Source organism: Pelobates fuscus, chromosome 7 (genome assembly GCF_036172605.1).
Source record: "Pelobates fuscus isolate aPelFus1 chromosome 7, aPelFus1.pri, whole genome shotgun sequence".
Classification (NCBI taxonomy): Eukaryota; Metazoa; Chordata; class Amphibia; order Anura; family Pelobatidae; genus Pelobates; species Pelobates fuscus.
The window spans coordinates 37,437,434-37,454,875 of NC_086323.1; the positions used below are offsets into that span (position 1 = coordinate 37,437,434).

The window sequence follows — 17,442 nt, forward strand, 5'->3', positions numbered from 1 at the left end:
CCATCTTTGTTCAAGAAGTGTAAGGTTCTTATTTACTATATCGTAAATTTTTTCTTTGATGGATAATTTCAATTTGATTATTTCTTCAGTTAATTCTTTAGTTGTTACTTTTTTATTTAAATATTCTTTCTCGGCCAGTTTAGTTCTTAATTTCTGTAGAGTATCACCCTTCTTTCTTTTAAGTTCAGAACCATATTTAATTAGTAAACCTCTAATAAAACTTTTAAGAGTACACCATACTATGGAGGCCGAGACTTCTCCATTATTATTAATATTTAAAAAGTTCTCAATTTCCATTATAATAGACTCCTTAATATGGTCAACTTTCAGTAGACTTTCATTTAGTCTCCACCTTGTCCTAGGTCTAAAATTATCTTTGAATTTAATTTTCAAAAATATAGGGGCATGATCCGATAATACTATAGAGCCAATGCTTGCTTTAACGATAGAGTCTAAAAGGCCTACTTTTACAAAAAACATATCAATACGTGAATATGTCTGGTGGACATGTGAAAAGAAAGTATACTCCCTTTCAGTTGGATTAAATATCCTCCAGCAATCATAGAGATTATTTGTGGCAGTGAAGTCTGCTAAGTTATATGGATAGCTATTTAGTAGTTTAGAATTTCCTGTTTGTTTGTGACTTCTATCCTTTCTTGGGTCCATGCCACTATTGAAATCACCTCCCATTAATATATTACTGCTAGTTGATTCATCTAGTGTTTCCATAATTTGATCAAGTAATATTTCTGGATTGCGATTTGGAGCATAGATATTAACCAAGGTATAGATTATGCCATTTATTTTAACCACTAGGAGAACATATCTACCCATAGGATCAGGAGAGAAATGTATAGTTTCAACTATATGGCTATTGGAAATAATAATAGCAGTACCTCTTTTCTTTTTCTTCCCCTCTAAATTTGAGGCAAATACCCAAGGAAATTTCTTAAATTTCCACAATCTGTCTGACGAGTTAATCCAATGGGTCTCTTGGATAAATGCAACGTCTATTTGGTTTTCATTCAAAAATTTATATACGGCTCCCCTCTTTTGGGGTGAGTTCAGCCCCTGGACATTCCATGAGACAATATTAAGTGTCATCACGAGGAAAAGTGGTCTCCACCGTTCTTTGCTCCCCTCTCCACCGGCCTAAAAAAAAAGAAAAAAACTCACAAACATTTTCACAGAAAAAAAAAACAAAAATTGCATACCAATAAGTGGAGCAAATTCCCCATTGGTATTCCAATAGGGTAATCCAATAGTAACCTAACCAATAGTAGCCTAGATTGCAGGAGTGAGGTCACGGGGGGGGGGGGGGGGGGGGGGGAGTGGAGAAGGTTGAGTTCACAGAATAATATATAAATCCATTTCAATATTAAGCTAGGTCTCCAATATAGATCATAATTAATACAGAAGTCAGATCCATGGAGAGGAAGGAAAGGGAGAGGAAAAAAAAAAAAGTTATACATTTACCCTCACCATTAAATCAGCAGTTCACCATATATTTCGTAGGGGGGATAATATTAGTCCCCAGTCCTGAATTGTTAATAGAACCCAAAATTGGGCAGAAAAAAAAAAACAACTAATTTACCATTACCCTTACCATTTACCATATAGTTCAACCGAGCAAGAGTTAACATTAGTCTCTAAACTAGTGTAATTTAATCAGGTCAATAAAATCTCTTTTTGAAAGAAAGTACATAAAGTGTATATCATTATAGTTAACTATAAAAATTTCAATAGATCCTATATATAGAATTTAACTCATAATCAAAAATATAGTGGGTAAATAGAAAATATAATGTAGCATTGTGGATGTCTTCTTCAAACTTATATTAATCATCAAAAATATCTCTCTGTGAGAAGAAAAAAATAAATAAAATAAAAAAAGTTTACATTTACTCTTGCCATTAAGTCAGCAGTTCACCATATATTTCACGTGGGGGATAATATTAGTCACTAGTGACGATAGTGCCCAATCATAAATTGCTAATAAGACCCAAAATTGGGCAAAAGGAAAACTAATTTACCATTACCCTTACCATTCACCATATAGTTCAACCGAGCAAGAGTTAACATTAATCTCTAAGCTATTGTGATTTAATCATGTCAATAAATCTCTTCCTCTTTCTCTCTTTTTTTCTCTTTTTTTCCTTTAAAAGAAAGTGCATTAAGTGTATAATATTATAGTTAACTATAAAAATTTCAGTAGATCCTATATATAGAATTTAACTCATAATCAAAAATATAATGAGTAGATAGAAAATATAATATAGCATTGTAGATATCTTCTTCAAATTTATATTAATCATCAAAAAATCTCTCACTGTGAGAGGAAAAAAAAAATGCTTTTCAATGCTTTCCTATGGGGAATTGAGCGACGCTGGGGGTCCTCACAGCCACTAGAGGAGGAGTTAACCCTGCAAAGTAATTATTGCTGTTTATGAAAATTGCAGTAATTACAGTTGTAGGGTTAAGGGTAGTGGGAGTTGGCACCCAGACCACTCCAATGGGCAGAAGTGGTCTGGGTGCCTGGAGTGTCCCTTTAAGTGATTTGAAGTGGTCGTGATGGTAGGAGTCTGGATGTGCAGTGTTTCAACTTAAAACACTGCACATACTGAGTTATTTTTAATCATGTGCTGGGGCTAGTTGCACCCACAGCACGTGTGACTTAGGCATCCCAAAGCTCCTACTGTCAACCCTGTGCATATTTTATGTCTGTCGTCAGCATGTACAGCATGCTGCCGACAGACAGGGAAGACAGCTCTCCCCTCCATGTTGGCTCTCCTTCCAAATGGGAAAATCCTCCCTATTCCCACCTCCATCCCTTTCACAGGCTCACAACGCACGCGTGCCTTCTGAGCTGGCGAATCGGTCCAATCATAGACCTCTATGTGAGAAGCCTGTGATTGGAATGCCGAGTGACGTCAAGATGGAGCGTTGAAGATTAGTGTCGGAAGCTGCATGGGGGATGTAATAGTTATACCCCATAGGGCATTTATCATGTTAACAAAATATATATTTTTTCTTAATGGTTTGGATTAGCCCTTTAACTAGATGTCTGTACCATCTATTATTCCAACATGTGTAGTTAAGATTATCAGCATGTTCAAAAAATATTTGGGAAGTGCACCAAGCAAAACTAGTTCAGGTACATGCTTCTATAGATTGAACAAAAATGCTGTCTGGACTACCCTTTCCCTTGCAAGGATCCTACAAATTATTGGCAGAGAGTAAATGTGTTATTAAATATTAAATGTGTTTTGTTTGTTTTTAGGAGGCATTAAAGAATTGCAAGACACCACTTCTCAGAGCATACTATGCATCATTGGAAGATAAAAGGTTTTCTGGTTTTTTTTGTTTTTTTTAATGAATTAATGCATTTGGTTAAAATAACACTAAATTATAAAAATACAAAACCCAATTCAAACAACTACACAAAAGTGATTGTTGTCAAGACTTAAAGGGACACTATACTCACTAAAACAACTTTAGCTTAATGAAACCGTGTTTGTGTATAATCATACCTCTGAAGTGTCATTGCTCATTTTTCTGCCGTCTAGGAGTTAAATCACTTTTGTTTCTGTTTATTCAGCCCTAGCCACGCCTCCTCTGGTATGTGACTGACACAGCCTGCATAAAAAAATGGTTTCATTTTCAATCAGATGTAGCTTCCTTTAAAAGTTTTTCTCTCCTGCTCTGTAATTAAATTTTAATTACATACATGAGGCAAGCTATTAGCAGAGCAGGAATTAATACATTCTAAATTAAACAGAATTTGCAATAAAGGAAGTGTAAACATTAGATAACTAGTTACAGGAAGTTTTTAGGGAGACTGTGTAAGTCACATGCAGGGAGATGTGTCTAGGGCTACATAAACAGTGATTTAACTCCTTAATGGCATAGAATTGAACAGTGAGACTGCAGAGGCATGCTCTATACAAAACAAAAAAAGTGTTCGTTAAGCTAAAGTTGTTTTAATGAATATAGTGTCCCTTTAACTTTCCAGCTTTTTTTGGTCTATATTTTCCAAAATTCTCACCTTGCCTTTGACCATCAAATTCAAGGCTTGACAAAGGACAAAATGTATTTAATGCTACTACTACACATGGCTGTGTCCATAGGAAAGGTCTGTCTGTATATGTCGCTTTATTACTTTGATAATAGTGTTTTACACAAATCATTAGGTATTGAAGATCGTTAAATACTAACATACTGATTTTTTTTGTTAGGTTTGACATCATTCTAGAAAAAATTAAAGCTGTCATTAATGATGACACAAGATATTCAAAAGGCTGTCTGAACATGAGAACCCAGAAATGCTATGCAGTTAAACCAAATATCAATGAATTCCTTGACATTGCTCGCAGAACATATGCAGAAATAGTAGATGACATTGCTGGTGATGTAGATTAAATTGCTAGACTATTGTTTTATACATTTCTTTGTTTGCCTGAAATATATTACAGAATGTCTATACATTTAGTTTTCTGTATGGTTTTATTACAAGAGAAAACAGAAAAAAAACAAAGAGGGAATACCGTGCAGTATTTATCTTTATGGTTTTATTCTTATGTGCTTTATGTTACTTATTAGGGGAAATAGCCAAAATATACTAATGTGGATCAATGCCTGATGATTTTCCTCTGTTTCTTTCTTTTCTTCCAATTAGTAAATCAGGGGCAAAATTCAGTTCAACAAAGTGTAATTGACTGCTATACTCTTTGCTCTCTTCTCCAGAATTGCGCAAAATTTTCATAGGTGTATTTGTATACATTTCCCTTTCGTGTCACTCATTAATAAGACTGTATCCTGAAAATTAAAATTTTACATTTCTATATACAGGATCGTACAGGATTAAAATAAGATTGTTTCTATATTTCCGTAAGATGATGCAATTTCTGATGCAAGATAGAATGTATTTTTTTTCTTTTACGAGCTTTATGTACATTTGTAATAACAAAATGTTCAACCGCCATTGAAAATTGGGTTTATTGTCAAAATTTACAGTCTTTCAGCTGTTTGCAATGAACAAATCAAACAAAAGCAATTGAAATAGCCGAACACAAGGAATGCTTCAAGTGGTTTCCCCAGATTCAACTGAAAATGCAACTTATAACGACCTTTCCAGTCTCAAAATTATTCAACCCCCTGCACAAAATGCCTCACAAGAGCACAAATATGCAAAATTGGTGTTGTTTCAAGCACATCTGTTGCAACTTTCAATTACTTAATTAGTTGCACCCGGTGTGCTTGAGCTGGAACACTTGAAATACCTGAACTGGCTAGAGGTTTGTTGAGTGTCACGTTTGACTGCATTTTAGAAATATGGCTAAGTCAAAATGATGGTCCCCAAAGTTAAGAGAAGATATTATCGCTCTTCACAAACAAGAAACAGAATGCAAGTTTCATTTTCAGTTGAATTTGGGGAAACCACTTGAAGCATTCATTGTGTTGAGCTATTTAAATTGCTTTTGTTTGATTTGTTCATGGCAAACAGCTGAAACTCTGTACATTTTTACAACAAACCTGATTTTAAATGGGGGTTGAGTATTTTTGATTACAATTTTGATTAACTGTAAAACTATTTTAGGACAATTATTGCCATGTAAGTTATGAAGGTTCCCTCCTGCACAGGAGTGATATCACTTTCTGTCTGATAAAAAGTCGTCTTTTCTGATGTATTATGCATTATTGTTTTGCTCGCTTTATTAAACACTGTTCTAGGACAGTTATTTCCTGTTGACCTATGATGGTTTCCTTTATGCACAGGAATGATATCACAGCTTTCTGAGAAGCACAGCCTGCCACTGAAAACCAGCTTTAGCACTGCCAGAGGATTTTTTATCCAAATGAACGCTGATGGAAATGTGACGTCCACACTGACCCTTCCTACAGAATTTGTAAAGGTAGACGTTAATGATCTCATTTATTTCAGCAGAGGTCACCTTTTATGTCTCCTACAGAAAAATTAATAGGGATGTTCAATTAGATTTCTGTGGTCATAAATGTTTTGTTAGCACATTGTGCAACATTTGCAATATATTTGAAATTGATATCATCATGCAACACTCTCCCATCAGTTACATGCACATCTAAATATTTTTCTTCCATGCTTGTCTCGAATATTTGTCGACAAATCTGTAATTGCTAACATAGCTGTCACTGCTATTAGTGATTATTGACTGTTTCCATGTAACAAAAACGTAACATTTAACTACTGGTAATCAACATCTGCTGAAAAAAATTGATTCTACTATGCAGATTAATATGTAGAATGATAAACAGTAAAAATTAACACCCATCGCTATCTAACTAAAAATTACTTATGCCTCATCTATCTGTAAAGGAAAATAAAGGCTTACAACTGTAATTTTTAAAAACATCCTATATAAAAATACTATAGTCTATATTTAAATCCTACCTATAAGTGTCAAGCATATGTAGTGTTTAATAAATACTTGTGAAATTTGCAGTAAGAGTTTGCAGTAAGAGTTTGTTTAGTGTTAACAAATGGAGATTTGGTATCAGATATTACTGTAGGTGAAAGTTTAGGATCCAGTGATCATCAGTCAGTGTGGTTTAATATAAGAACAGTGACTGAGTCACACCACACAAAAACAAAAGTTTTAGACTTTAGAAAAACAGACTTTTCTAAAATTAGAATATGTGTAAAGGAGTCATTATCAGACTGGAGCAATTTATATGGAGTCCAAAATAAATGGGATTATTTAAAAGTTGCACTACTGAAGGCAACAGAAAATTGCATTAGGCTTGTCAGTAAAAGCAAAAAATTCAAGAAACCACTGTGGTACTCCGCAGATGTGGCCAAAATAGTAAAAAACAAAAAGTTAGCATTTAGTAATTATAAAAAAAACCAGACTGAGGAAGACAGAATGACCTATAAGATTAGGCAGAAAGAGGCTAAGCAAGTTATAAGAGCTTCCAAATCCCACACAGAAGAGAAAATAGCACAGTCAGTAAAAAAGGGGGACAAAACTTTTTTTAGATACATAAATGAGAAAAGAAAAGTAAAACAAGGATTAGTTAGATTAAAAACAAAAGAAGGAAGGTATGTAGATGAGGATAAAGGTCTAGCTGACTGCCTCAATGAATATTTTTGTTCGGTATTTACAGATGAAAATGAAGGAAAGGGACCTCTGTTAACAAAAAGGATAAATGAGTCATTTATTACACGTGAGTTTACAGAGGAAGAGGTTCTATTTCAACTGTCAAAAGTAAAGACAAATAAGTCAATGGGACCTGATGGAATACACCCAAAGCTATTAAAAGAGCTTAGTGGTGTACTAGCAAAACCATTAACAGATTTATTTAACCAATCATTGAAAACAGGAGTAGTCCCAGAAGATTGGAAGTTAGCGAATGTTGTGCCCATTCACAAGAAAGGTAATAGGGAGGAGTCGGGCAACTATAGGCCAGTAAGCCTTACTTCAGTAGTGGGGAAAGTGATGGAAACCATGTTAAAGGATAGGATTGTTGAACATCTAAAAACACATGGATTTCAAGACCAGAGACAACATGGGTTTACTTCAGGGAGATCATGCCAAACTAATCTTATTGATTTTTTTGATTGGGTAACTAAAATTATAGATCAGGGTGGTGCAGTAGACATTGCTTACTTAGATTTCAGTAAGGCTTTTGACACTGTTGCACATAGAAGGCTTATCAATAAACTACAATCTTTGAGTTTGGATTCGAATATTGTTGAATGGGTAAGGCAGTGGCTGAGTGACAGGCAACAGAGGGTTGTAGTCAATGGAGTATATTCGAAGCTTGGGCTTGTCACCAGTGGGGTACCTCAGGGATCTGTACTTGGACCCATTCTCTTTAATATTTTTATTAGTGATATTGCAGAAGGTCTTGATGGTAAGGTGTGTCTTTTTGCGGATGATACTAAGATATGTAACAGGGTTGATGTTCCAGGAGGGATAAGCCAAATGGAAAATGATTTAGGTAAACTAGAAAAATGGTCAGAGTTGTGGCAACTGACATTTAATGTGGATAAGTGCAAGATAATGCATCTTGGACGTAAAAACCCAAGGGTAGAGTACAAAATATTTGATAGAGTCCTAACCTCAACATCTGAGGAAAGGGATTTAGGGGTGATTATTTCTGATGACTTAAAGGTAGGCAGACAATGTAATAGAGCAGCAGGAAATGCTAGCAGAATGCTTGGTTGTATAGGGAGAGGTATTAGCAGTAGAAAGAGGGAAGTGCTCATGCCATTGTACAGAACACTGGTGAGACCTCACTTGGAGTACTGTACACAGTACTGGAGACCCTATCTTCAGAAGGATATTGATACCTTAGAGAGAGTTCAAAGAAGGGCTACTAAACTGGTTCATGGATTGCAGGATAAAACTTACCAGGAAAGGTTGAAGGATCTTAACATGTATAGCTTGGAGGAAAGACGAGACAGGGGGGATATGATAGAAACATTTAAATACATAAAGGGAATCAACACAGTAAAGGAGGAGACTATATTTAAAAGAAGAAAAACTACCACAACAAGAGGACATAGTCTTAAATTAGAGGGACAAAGGTTTAAAAATAATACCAGGAAGTATTACTTTACTGAGAGGGTAGTGGATGCATGGAATAGCCTTCCAGCTGAAGTGGTAGAGGTTAACACAGTAAAGGAGTTTAAGCATGCGTGGGATAGGCATAAGGCTATCCTAACTATAAGATAAGGCCAGGGACTAATGAAAGTATTTAGAAAACTGGGCAGACTAGATGGGCCGAATGGTTCTTATCTGCCGTCACATTCTATGTTTCTATGTTTCTATGTAAGAGCAGTTTGCTCAGTTGATGGCAGGTGAAATTCACTGCAGCTAAGCAAACCTTTTATAGTGTCCTGGTGGCGTTGCAATGGCAAGAATATGGAAAGTGTGCCTTTTTCTTGGTGCATGGCCAATTTACGGAACATCTACTGGCTACTGTACCCTGCACTCACGCTTAGCTCTGAATTGCAGCACTTTGTAAAAAGTTGCCGCTGCTCCAACCCATCGCCTCTGAGCTCCCAGTCAGACACCCATATATATATATATATATATTACTCTCTTATTGGTCTGAGCTGTATTTCCTCTCATGAGGGTGATCCAGGCTGCTGACTTAGCATGCATGTACTGCTGTGCCACCAGTCACCTCAAACATTCTGGTTCACTTAAAAGCAAGCTTTTCTAGCTATTCTGTGTGATGAATGGAATTGCTCTGGGAGTAATCTGCTTACCACATAAACTCCCCCTGAAAACCATTTGAAATCAGGTTATTCAGATAAAAGAAGATTGAAACATACTGCTATGGAAGACTAGTAGAGCAAGTTATGAAAACTTTAAATATGCCAGGTGTGAGTCTACGTCAGGTAAATATTTCTTCCTTTTTTTTCATTCAGGTGACTCGAATTAAAAATACATACAGTTTTACATCAGTCGACTTAATCAAAATGAACGAAAGATGCCAAGAATCTCTACGGGAAATCTATCACATGTCATATCTGTAAGAATATTCCTCTACATTTATATATGCATAGTATATACATACACCCACCTGTCAACATCTGGTTTACAAAAAACTCAACAGAAAGTCAACTGTCACTGAAACAGTTACCTGGAGTGTTACATAAAACACAGTCCTAGGATAAACATTGTTTAATTAATTCCAGGGGAATGAGGATTCACCAGCATGACATTAGCAGGAGCCTGTTACTCTGTCCTCGTCGATTGGACCTTGTTATCCTATTTATCCCATTACCCTCTGTGACTGAAAGAATTTATTATATTTTAAATTTATTATATTCTCCATACCATCATCCACTGGATGGAGGAGGGAGTATCTGCTTACTTGCTATATTATTAAACTGTCACTTGTGGTATACTTTAATTATATTGAACAAGCATCCAATGGACAAAAATTGTAAAGATAAAAGTGCACTATTAGGTGCAAAGGGCACGACAACAAATCATTAAACATGCATCCAACTTTGGAGGCAATCTAATAATTAGTGTGTTATTAATATCTGCTTGCCATAAAAGTATGCCATTTGGGTCGATTCATTGACACATTTGGTGCGATACGTTGAATTGTGTTTAGTATATATGCTTATTGCACTCAGGAGGAAAGTTGTAGGATTTTCACAGGATTGTGTAAATTATGGTGTTTTGCTGATCATGTAACACAAACCTGTTTTCTATTACAGAATAGTATGTAAACTGCTTAGTGAGATCTATGAACATATCCATTGCCTTTATAAATTAGCAGATACAGTTTCAATGCTGGATTTGCTGCTTTCCTTTGCTCATGCTTGCACTCTCTCAGATTACGGTAAGTTCTAGGATGTTACCTTTGATGCATTTCAAGTAGCACTCAAATGTGAACAGTTTGTTTGCATGTGGGCACTTGAGGGGAAAGTGGGAAGGGTGATATATTTCTTTGAAATTCCTTGGCATCACGGTCATCTTCACTTCAGCTGAAGACATCGGGAGCCATTTCATCTTTGTGCAAGGGTGGGAGACCGATATAGTGTATTGACAATCCTGCAAGATCCTTCAAAGATCTTCCCAAAGATCTATTGTGCAATGTGCAGAAAAGGAATGTACATTTTTCTCATCATATGTTTTGAATGAATCTGTTCACTTTTCTTAATATTGTCTGGTACAATGAAACTGAAGTCTAATACCCTGAAAAATATACGACAAAATAACAGTCGAACTAAACATTACTACAACCTTTGAATTGGAGATTTTTTTTCTCCCTGTCTGCTATTTTAACCTAAATTAGACAAGTCTGTTTCAAATAGCTGTTTAGTGAATAGATCCATATGTGTCAGTGTGTGTGTTTTGTTTTAGTTTTTTTCCACACTTTACACCATTAAGTACTTTGCATGAGTTAGGGATTCCCACTGATGCACATTCAACACAGCAAACTGTCAAAATGTATTGCACCAGAGATATATGAAAATAATTTGATATTTGTGTTAAGTAACTCTTGCCTTTTTTTAATGCAAGATGTTTACATTGTTGCTTTATCAAAGTATATATCAGCCACTGGCCTTAACAATTAACATGCTGTAGTATAGAAATCTGCTGCATTTATATGCATATTCTAATATTTTTTTTTTCTTCACAAATTTTTAGTTCGCCCAGAATTCACAGATACATTAGCAATTAAACAAGGATGGCATCCAATCCTGGAAAAAATATCTCTTGGGAAACCCATCTGTAATAACACTTACATAACAGAAGGAAGTAACTTTCTGTTTTTAACTGGACCGAATATGAGTGGAAAATCAACTTATTTAAAGCAGATAGCCCTGTGTCAGATCATGGCACAGATTGGTGAGAAGCACAAAATACACATGCAGTTTGCCTAACATTTCTCTTTATTATAGGCTTTGTGTCTTCCCTTTGATATTTGTTCAAAGCTTGAAGGTTAAATAGCAAGTAATCAATGCAATCAAGTGTGTAGCGTGCTCGATATAGCTTGCTCAGCAGAGCATGCACAATTATTAGAGCACTTTATAAAATGTTGTGCATTTAATGTAGTTCAGAGAAGGCAGAGCCAGAACAAACATTGTAAATGAAGAGGAGATATAGAAACATTGTTTCACAAAGTGCAAATTACAGCGTTGATAACTATAATTAGCAAGGGGCTAAGATGGAAGCACCCGTCTGTAGGATACTCTGTGTGTGTGTGTGTGTATGACTGTCTGCCTTTGTGTGTGTGTGTGTATGACTGTCTGCCTGTGTGTGTGTGTGTGTGTATGACTGTCTGCCTGTGTGTGTGTGTGTGTGTGTATGACTGTCTGCCTGTGTGTGTGTGTGTGTGTATGACTGTCTGCCTGTGTGTGTGTGTGTGTGTATTACTGTCTGCCACTGTGTGTCTGTGTGTATGACTGTCTGCCTGTGTGTGTGTATGACTGTCTGCCTCTGTGTGTCTGTGTGTCTGACTGTCTGACTGTCTGCCTGTGTGTGTGTGTATTACTGTCTGTGTGTATGACTGTGTGTGTCTGTGTGTGTGTGTGTGTATGACTGTCTGCCTGTCTGTCTGTGTGTGTATTACTGTCTGTCTGTGTGTGTGTATGGCTGTCTGCCTCTGTGTGTCTGTGTGTATGACTGTCTGCCTGTGTGTCTGTGTGTATGACTGTCTTTGTGTGTGTGTGTATGACTGCCTCTGTGTGTGTCTGTGTGTATGACTGTCTGTGTCTGTGTGTATGACTGACTGTCTGCCTCTGTGTGTGTGTGTGTGTGTGTATGTATGACTGTCTGCCTGTGTGTGTGTGTATGACTGTCTGCCTGTCTGTGTGTGTATTACTGTCTGTGTGTGTGTGTGTGTATGGCTGTCTGCCTCTGTGTGTCTGTGTGTATGACTGTCTGCCTGTGTGTCTGTGTGTATGACTGTCTGGGTGTGTGTGTGTATGACTGCCTCTGTGTGTGTCTGTGTGTATGACTGTCTGTGTCTGTGTGTATGACTGACTGTCTGCCTGTGTGTGTGTGTGTATGACTGTCTGCCTGTGTGTGTGTGGATGTCTTCCTGTGTGTGTGTATGGCCGTCTGACTCTGTGTGTGTGTGTGTGTGTGTGTCACATGCAACCAATACACGCATATCACACACTGTTAATACACCCATTACAAATATCACACATAGCATACATATCACACACAGTCATCACACCTACTATCACATACACAGACAACACAAACATTACAGCATACATGGATGACGGGGGGGGAGGGGGGCGCTGTGAAGATTTTTCGCACAGGGCGTCTAAATGCCTAAGGCCGGCCCTGGCTATATGTATATGGTACCTTCTTACATTTTTGGTCTGAAATATTTAGGAACCTAGAAAATTATTTTTTTCTGTTTTGCCCAATGAGATTTTTGATACTTTTTTACTTTCTAAACTGCTTTATTTTTTTTTTCTTTTATGTTATTGAAGATTATGTTCTGCATGGCTGTACACATTATATCACCCTAAATCATATGCATGCTTGCTTTTCAGCACTGAAATATTTAGGTATTATCATCTACACACAATAAAATATAAATTATAAAAGAACACCCTTCCAAAAAGGTTTCTTTATAAACAAGGGACATTAATAAAGCAGTATAAAAATAAGAACAAAATAAATAAGTGAATTTGAAACACAAAGCAGTTAAACAATTTACATATCATTTTATTAAACTCCAATACTGGTAAAGTTGTTATTGCAGCAAAGAGCCGATCTGCCTAATGTACGATTTGCTGGCATAAAATGACTGCAACACCAGTTAGTAAATTATTATGACTGGCACACAAACATTTTGTAGTAACCAAAGAAAGTTAGCAATTTACTGAAAGGCGCTGTGGTTTTGAGAACTAAAAAAAAACTACATTTAGTGAAACTAGGAGTGAGTTGTCACAAAGCAAGCAGCACTACACCAATTTAAACTTTAAAATGCAGCTGCAGAAAGTAGATCATACACTGCTCTCCCCTATGGCACTTAAAGGGAAGAACATTAATAAAGTAACACATGCTGGACCTAGCATGTAATTAGAGAGTGTCATCGTTCTCTCTTACCCCATTAAATTAATGAAAAGTATTTTTCTTTTGTCATTAAAGTGTTTATTATTTTTTTTTTCAATGGAAAAAAAGAGGGCAATTCAAATACAGGTAGTTCCCAACTTTACAAACGAATTGGTTCTGAAGCCTAGTTCATAAAGTGAGAATTCATAAAGTGAGAACTAATTTCCCATAGACACAATGTAATAAACACGAGTTCCGTTCCTGACTGACAAATTTTACCATTTAAAACCTAAATTATTAAGTACAAATACAAAATGAAAGCATAGCAAATACATGTATGTTGTAGGAATTTTAAAGGCATCCATACCATATTGAAATCTTCTTTAAATTATCATCAATCCTCGTACTATTCAATGAAGAGACATGCTGCACTTGTTGAATGGGGGCACCTCTCTTAAAACCTCATACTTTCTAATTTGCCCTCCTCCTGCTCCTTACTATTGCTGCCTGCCAAAACAGGGCACAATGGCAAACACACATACACACAGACAGCTATGTCAGACACACACAGACAAATCAAGTCAAATCTATACTCAATAGCACACAGTGCAATAATATTACAGGATCTGTAATGTATGCCCATGAAAGCACAAAAAGAATACAGTACAATCTAAACCTGTTTTTTAGCCTTCCCTTTATCTTCAGGAACTGTGTTCCTGATCCTCATCTTTCTTCTTGTCTACTCCTGACCACAAATTCTTCTTCTTCTCTTCTTGTTTGTGCTCCAAAGCACTCTTCTCGGTCCTTATCCGTGGACCACTGAAACAAAATGGCGCTTCCAGAAAAAAGTTCATAAAGTGAGAAATGGCTGTATATGAGTAATGGAATATAGATAGAGTGTAACACAAATACATGTTATTTTAGAGACTTAGGTGTAGTAGTAGTATAATTTCTACACTAGGTGGCAGTGTCTCCATGACCCCCACGCTCCTGTAGTATTGTTTTGACCCTTAGAACATGCATGTGTAGTATTTTTTTGCACTGTGTGGAGCTGATGGCCAATGGGCTCTCTGCCAGACATGTTTATGTAAATAAAGAGACTTTCAATGTTATGTGGTCTCCACATTGTTAATATTTATATAATTTTCCCATTTAGCTTTTTTTTGAGCCCTTGCTTTGAATACTTTTATCAATTGTTATTACAATTATTTATATTGTGCCAAGGTATTCTGCAGTGCTGTACAATAGATAAACCATGAGAAACAATTCTGACAAAATATGTTTTATATAGTAGGTGAAGAGGGTCCTTCCCTAAGAGGCTTACAATTTGTTCAATACGCCTTTGTTATACTGTCTACTTGTGTGACATTTATTTTCTGTTAACTGGTCTGCTTTTTTCTCTGCCTGCTATATTTCCCGTCCCGACTATTCTCCTCAACCTCCATTAGTAGATTTTTTTCATTGATACCCATCTCCATTATACTCTACATTCCTTGCTCTTATTACATCATTTCTCCATACCCTTTGCCTCACACTCCATTGTCCCTGCGTTTAGCCACATATTTTCCATTCGTGCACCCACAACACAGTCTGAGCCTTAGTTCCATTTCCATTCCTGTCCGCTCTCATCAGCCCATTGCCCTAGTGCCGTATTTCGGTTATTGGGCTGCTCTTAACGTGGGATCAGTCTGATGTGCAATAGTATAGGTTCACTCTGTAATTGCATAAGTGAGCAAAAACTATTTTGAGACCGGAGCGTGGATTTACCAAAGGGCAAGCTATTGAGTTTCTCTAAGCTTTTGTATGTTCTCAAAGTTTTCATATTCTCTGTTTTTGTCGTCATCATAAGTCAGTTGATATCAGAACAAGAAAACATGTAATTAACTGGTCTTTGTAAAATCACAACCTGAACAGTTGATGATGTTTTTTTTTCTTTTCATTTGGATAGTAATAAATGCAAACCTGTATACTGTGGAATGGGGAACAGTGTTCTGTTTCTTAAGTTCACTTTAACTTGAATGGCAATATTTAGACCAAAATAGCAGGTTTTGAATAATTTTCAAGTTCCTTTATAGTCACAGTTTCACTGTTTTAACCTAAACATTGCAATTTGGTATTGAATTCACCATAATTCCATGTTCAGTGGACAAACCTTTCAGTTTGCAGTCTCATAACAGCCGAGCCGAAGAATCTGGGGAATGCTGTCTGTCTTTGTCTATAAGCAGTTGATTGCATTCTTACTGCCCAGGAGGTCGCTATAAAACAATAAAGACTAAAAAGTAAAATCACAGGTTATGAGTCTGAAGAAATGTTGCCATAGTTTTGCAAACAGTTCAGTCAGTGACTCTAGTATTTCAACTTTTTTACCAGACCCACTACGTTCAGCTCATCTAACTTCATTTCCTCCTCCTAGCAATCCTTGTGCCCCCCACCAAGGAACCCATTAACCTGACTTATAGCTGCCCTTCCTCTAATACAGTATTTTTCCACCTGATTCTAAGGTTGTGTCTGTCCTTTGATGATTGTATAATAATACTCTTTTGTTTTATTTGCTCTTAAAGGGACACTGTAGGCACCCAGACCACTTCTGCCCATAGGAGTGGTCTGGGTGCCAACTCCCACTACCCTTAACCCTGCAAGTGTAATTATTGCAGTTTTTTTTAAAAACTGCAATAATTACCTTGCAGGGTTAAGTCCTCCCCTAGTGGCTGTCTATTAGACAGCCACTAGAGGGAACTTCCTGCTCGATAGCACAGGTTTTCTGTGCTAGAGCATCGCTGGACGTCCTCGCGCTGTTTCAGGACCTCCAGCGTCGCTCAATTCCCCATAGGAAAGCATTGAAAATCGCTTTCAATGCTTTCCTATGGGGTGCGCTAACGCGCATGCGCATTAGGTCTCCTCGGCCGGTGGGCGGGATCAGTCTCGCCCACCGGCCGACGTAGGCAGAAGGTGGAGCGGCGGGGGAGGAGCAGGCAGCGACGTGGGACATGTCGCTGCCTCAGGTAAGTCACTGAAGGGGTTTTCACCCCTTCAGCAACTGGGGATTGGGGGTGGGAGGGAGGGGAATCCTGCAGTGCCAGGAAAACTGATTGTTTTCCTGGCACTGGAGATTCCCTTTAATGATTGTATAATCAAGCCAAAAGAAACTATGAGAAGTGTTTTAATGCTATATAAATGTGGTCTATCTCTGTTTGATTTCTAACAGTTTGTGCTTTGATAATTAACTTGCATAATATTTCAATGGCTTATATAGGCTGATTGTACTATGAATGTAGTCGTTAGTGACTATTATTATGTAAAATCCGTTGTAGCTGTACAAATGTGAATTCCTTTTGGCGCATTGGGGGTATGAGTGTTATCTGAAGCTATTTATTAGCTGTGCATATCTTACACAGCTTTAATTCCATTATAGGAAGGGAGTAGGTGCGCACCTGAATTAATGAACAAGTAGTCTCCGATTTGATGTCTTCTATTAAACACTGTGATAGGAACTGAGGGATCTCTCTAGCCTGTACCTAAACACTGACACATACTGTGACTGGTGACTGATAACAGATTGTAGCTGGGCAACAGGATTATTCCCTGAGCGATTTTTATCACAATTTGCTAAAGAAAATTGTAGCAATTTGGAAATTCTAACATTTTCAAACAACCTACAACAAATTGATGTAAGTGGAGTCTAACTGATGTATTAAATTGGGTATATATATATATATATATATATATATATATATATATATATATATATATATATATATATGTAGTCAATACACTGTGCTGTTGAAATTAAGGGTACGTGGAAAAATTAAGGTCTATAGATTACCTTGCATTGCAGATAACTTAATAAAACATTATATAAATCATTATACATTTATTAACCACAGATCAGTTTTTTTTTCTGTATGATGGTTTCTTA

At 36.7% G+C, this 17,442-nt stretch overlaps 1 protein-coding gene across 1 annotated transcript in view; it reads left to right on the forward strand.

The window, feature by feature from the left end:
• MSH4 (mutS homolog 4) overlaps positions 1-17,442 on the forward strand; it is a 52,648-nt gene that overhangs the window by 17,273 nt on the left and 17,933 nt on the right. The window contains exons 10-15 of the mRNA XM_063428035.1: positions 3,281-3,345; positions 4,236-4,405; positions 5,776-5,912; positions 9,416-9,519; positions 10,220-10,344; positions 11,157-11,357. Of these exons, the coding sequence (XP_063284105.1) occupies positions 3,281-3,345; positions 4,236-4,405; positions 5,776-5,912; positions 9,416-9,519; positions 10,220-10,344; positions 11,157-11,357 (802 nt within the window). The remainder of the gene's footprint in view (positions 1-3,280; positions 3,346-4,235; positions 4,406-5,775; positions 5,913-9,415; positions 9,520-10,219; positions 10,345-11,156; positions 11,358-17,442) is intronic.